This window comes from Octodon degus, unplaced genomic scaffold (assembly GCF_000260255.1).
Source record: "Octodon degus isolate 3935 unplaced genomic scaffold, OctDeg1.0 scaffold00011, whole genome shotgun sequence".
In the NCBI taxonomy this organism is placed as follows: domain Eukaryota; kingdom Metazoa; phylum Chordata; class Mammalia; order Rodentia; family Octodontidae; genus Octodon; species Octodon degus.
Window position 1 is genome coordinate 13,586,341 of NW_004524587.1, and position 4,033 is coordinate 13,590,373.

The following is a 4,033-nucleotide window of genomic DNA, read 5'->3' on the forward strand; positions in this document are numbered from 1 at the left end:
TTATACCCTAACCCTAATTCTAACCCTAACCCTAAGGAGACTTTTTTTAAAAAGCAGGAACAAAAGGTAATTTTGGACTAAGGCCTTAAAAATCAAGAATTTCTATTTTTTATAATGCAGTACTATAATAAGTAATAATAAGGTGATTTAAGCAGATAAAATATTTTTATGTTTTTGGATTTTTTGTGGAACCAGGGATTGAACTCAGGACCTTGCACTTGCCAAGCAAGTGCTTATTCTACTGAGCTATTTCCCCAGCCCCTCAGATAAAATATTAAAAATCCAATATGTTCTATAAACTGATTAGTTGTTAAACAAAATGTAGCATATCCATACAACAGAATACTACTCAATAATAAAAAGGAATAAATTACTGATATATGCTTTAATATGAATCAACTTTGAAAACACGTTAAGCGAATAGAACCAGCCATATGTTATATGATTCAATTAATACAGTGTCCACAAGAGGCAAATCCATTGAGAATCAAGTAGACAAATGGCTATTAGGGGCTGGAACAAGTGGGGAATTGGGTATGATTCTTGCCAGGCAAGTGCTTATCCCACTGAGCCATCTCCTTGGCCCTGGGTATGATTCTTAATTGGCTTGGGTAATGAAAACATTCTGATGTTTTGTATGACACTGGGAACCACATAATGGTGATGTTTGCACAACACTGACACACACACACACACACACACAAATAAAAACCCAAAACCTGACATGTACACTTTAGAAGAGTGACTCTTTCTGGATGTGGTGACACATAGTTCTAATCCTAGCACTTGGGAAGGTGAGGTAGGAGGCTAGCTTGGGCAATTTTAAGACAGGCATGAAATACACAACAAAACCCTGCCAAAGAAGAACGAGAAGGAGGAAGAGAAAGAAACAAACTATAATTGAGAATTATACCTGGATAAAACGCTAATTTAAAAAAACCCAGGTAGGTGTGGTAGCACATGCCTGTAATCCCAGTACTCAGGAGGCTGAGGCAAAGGGATTTTTGTGAGTTTGAGACCAGCTTGGGCTACAAAGTGGACTCAAGGCTAGCCTGAACTGCATAGCAAGACCCGGTCTCAAAAAGACCAATACATAAATAAATAAAAATTTTAAAAAGCCAATATAAGGCCCAGCATGGTGGTGCATGTGTATAATCCCAGCATTTAGGAGATTAAGACAGGAGATCACTGAGCATTTGAGGCCAGCCTGGGTTACATAGAGAGTTCAAGGCCAGCCTAAATCACACTGTGAGATCCTGTCTCAAACAAAGCCCAACAAAAATTAAAAACAACAACAAAAAATATATAGATTATAAAAAATAAAGATTATTATAACTTGAGAGTTATAGTATTCTAAGCTCAGGAGCTGGTTTAGAATATTGCCACTAGAAGTTAGAATGCAGGAAAATCTAAGAAACTTCTCAAAGGAAGAAAATAATCGGGTTGAAAGAAAAAAAGACTAAACTGATTATGGTGTCTAACCTCAGGGATCAGAAATCCAGCGGTTTCTACAGCCAAATGCAGAAATGAATAATAGGCAAGGTAGCAAGATGTGGTGGCTGAGATGAAAGATGATGAATTTTGGTTTGATATATTTGATATGAGCTCTATGAAACTTCCAAGCAGAGGTCCTGTGAGAAGAAAAAAAGTGGATGGGGTTCAAGTCAGGTAGATTTCTGAGTCCTCAGCAAAAAGAGTTGTAGTATTACTTACAGTGATGGAAAGCTGACTACCACAGACCTAAAGCCCAGAAACCCTTTGCAAAGCAGAAGACTAAGAAAGGATGGTATCACAGGGACATGGAGGGAGACAATGGATCAATCCAGCATAAAGGTGGGATGGCGAGATGCTGCTGCTTCCCAGACAGGTGTTTCAGGACTAAGGTCAAGAAAAGGACTAATGCCAGCAGTGGTAGCGTATGCCTATAATCCCAGCAATTAGGAGGCTGAGGCAGGACGACTGCTACGAGTTTGAGGCCAGACTAGACTACATGGTAAGACCCTGTCTCAAAACTAAAGGAGTCTGAAGGTGGGCTACAAAGGGAGAGAAAAATCAAGGCTTCAATGTTTCCTACAAGTCTGGGCCATCCAACACGGAAGGCAGCAAGATAAAGAAAGGAGAAAATATGACAGTTTATATCTGAATAAGAAAAGGCATCTCTATATAACGAAAGGAATCTGAGGACAGCAAAACAGAAAATAATCCACACAGATAAGCAAAGATGGTATCCTGAACCTTTTTCTACTTTTGGAGAAGAAGAGATAATTGTTTCCCTTGGATCTACTGACAACACAGCACTCTCCTGGAGAACAGAGGCATGGAGAATTGTCACTCAGAAGAGGAGTTCACCTTCTTTGGCAGGTCTTGGAGCTCCTCAGCCAGCTCCTTCAAGCTGCCCCTTTCCAAGCTGTGTCACCATCTATACTGATTCCTACAGGTGAACTCACACTCATTTACCTGGACAGAAAGGTCTTGGGATTTCTCCCTCTGATATCCATGGCTCTTCCCCTTGCTCCAATTTGAAGATCACTTCTGGCTTGGAAACTTGATAGCCTGCTCATAGGTAAAATACACAAGACTGTTTGCGCAAATGGACAAAGAAACTTCCTACAAGTCAGTACTAGTTGTGGAAGGCCAGCTGGACAACTCTCCTTGAAAGAAGAGCAATTGTTTCCATTTTGGCTAACCCTGGCCCTATTTTTGTGTATTGACATAGAGTTGGTTAAGTTTTGTCTTTATCCCCTCAGTTGGCTTTATGCAACGCAAATGAGTCTAGCTGACATGTTGATGTAGTCTTTGAAGCAAAGCGAGAGGTCAGTGTTGCTCTGCCCATAGCTTCCAAGTAAGGGTGAGCTAGGAGGAGAGGGCTACGCTCTCAGGTGACACTGAGCCTCAAGAAAAGAGGCTAAGATTTATACCTCAAAGCTAAAGCACCAACCCCAAATAGTTACTGCTTTGCATTGTGCCACGCAGATTACTCTTTCTGCATATCTTTCTCTCTGCATATTGCAAAGGCGATTTCAGAGCTCTTACATAGCCCAGCTCACTATACTCCCGTGCTTCCCACCACTCTCACAATCACTCATCCTTAAGCACTCCCCTCTTCACTTATTAATAAAAACTGTGTTTTGCCCTGGGTCCAGGCCTTTGTTCTGGTTAGTTATCAACTGGCTAGACTTAGGATGCCCTTGGCTCCTCACAACTACAAATATGCCTGAGTGTCTTTAGTCTTACTCCAGTGCACTGGGAGTGGTAGATGAGAATCAACTTATTAGAATTCCAACAATCTTTCCATGGGATTACAAATATGGATTTTTCGGGCCAGGGAGATAGCTCAGTAGAATAAGCACTTGCCTGGCAAGCACAAGGTCCTAAATTCAATCCCCAGTACTACAAAAACAACAACAACAAAACCCCCTCACAAATATGGATTTTTCTGGATTGTAACAAGGTCTAGAAGGATCTTCTAACTAGGAACATTGAAGAAAAGAAAGGTACAACTTAAGCAGTCACTCAATCAATGTGGCTATGTCTGGTTCTACAAACTAAGACCTATCACCTAAAGAACAGGTACAAAACCCTGGAAAGCTGGGTCCCAAAGACATGAGCAAACTTCAGCCCCTGGGCACCCTGCTCAATTACCTCAGCTCTGAGCACAGAGAAGGAAGTGGACCTTACCAAGAGAAACCAGGTGGCTGTAGTTCTCCAGCATCACATCCCTGTACAAGCTCCTCTGGGCAGAGTCCACGTGATGCCATTCTTCCCGGGTGAAGTCCACAGCCACATCTTTGAATGTCACTGATTCCTGCAGGATCACAATCTTGCTCAACACCATCAACGTTCCTGGGGCAATACTGGGAACCCACTGTGGGATCTATCAGAAGCAGCCATCATGCACTTGCTATCCTGAGGGGGCAATGTTGGGGCATATACATGCTCATCGTTTGTACAAGGTTGCAAAGGATCTAGTGTGTCTGTCGAGAAGTCAGGAGGGGCAATTTGTCTTGCAAACCTGCATTTTCCACTTACCTAC

The 4,033-nt window shown here is 41.8% G+C and overlaps 1 protein-coding gene across 1 annotated transcript in view; it reads right to left on the reverse strand.

Annotated features, from left to right (window-relative positions):
• Zfp90 (ZFP90 zinc finger protein) overlaps nt 1-4,033 on the reverse strand; it is an 18,802-nt gene that overhangs the window by 4,906 nt on the left and 9,863 nt on the right. Inside the window, exons 3-4 of the mRNA XM_004625833.3 lie at nt 3,679-3,805; nt 2,458-2,553 (exon numbers count right to left, since the gene is read on the reverse strand). Of these exons, the coding sequence (XP_004625890.2) occupies nt 2,458-2,553; nt 3,679-3,805 (223 nt within the window). The remainder of the gene's footprint in view (nt 1-2,457; nt 2,554-3,678; nt 3,806-4,033) is intronic.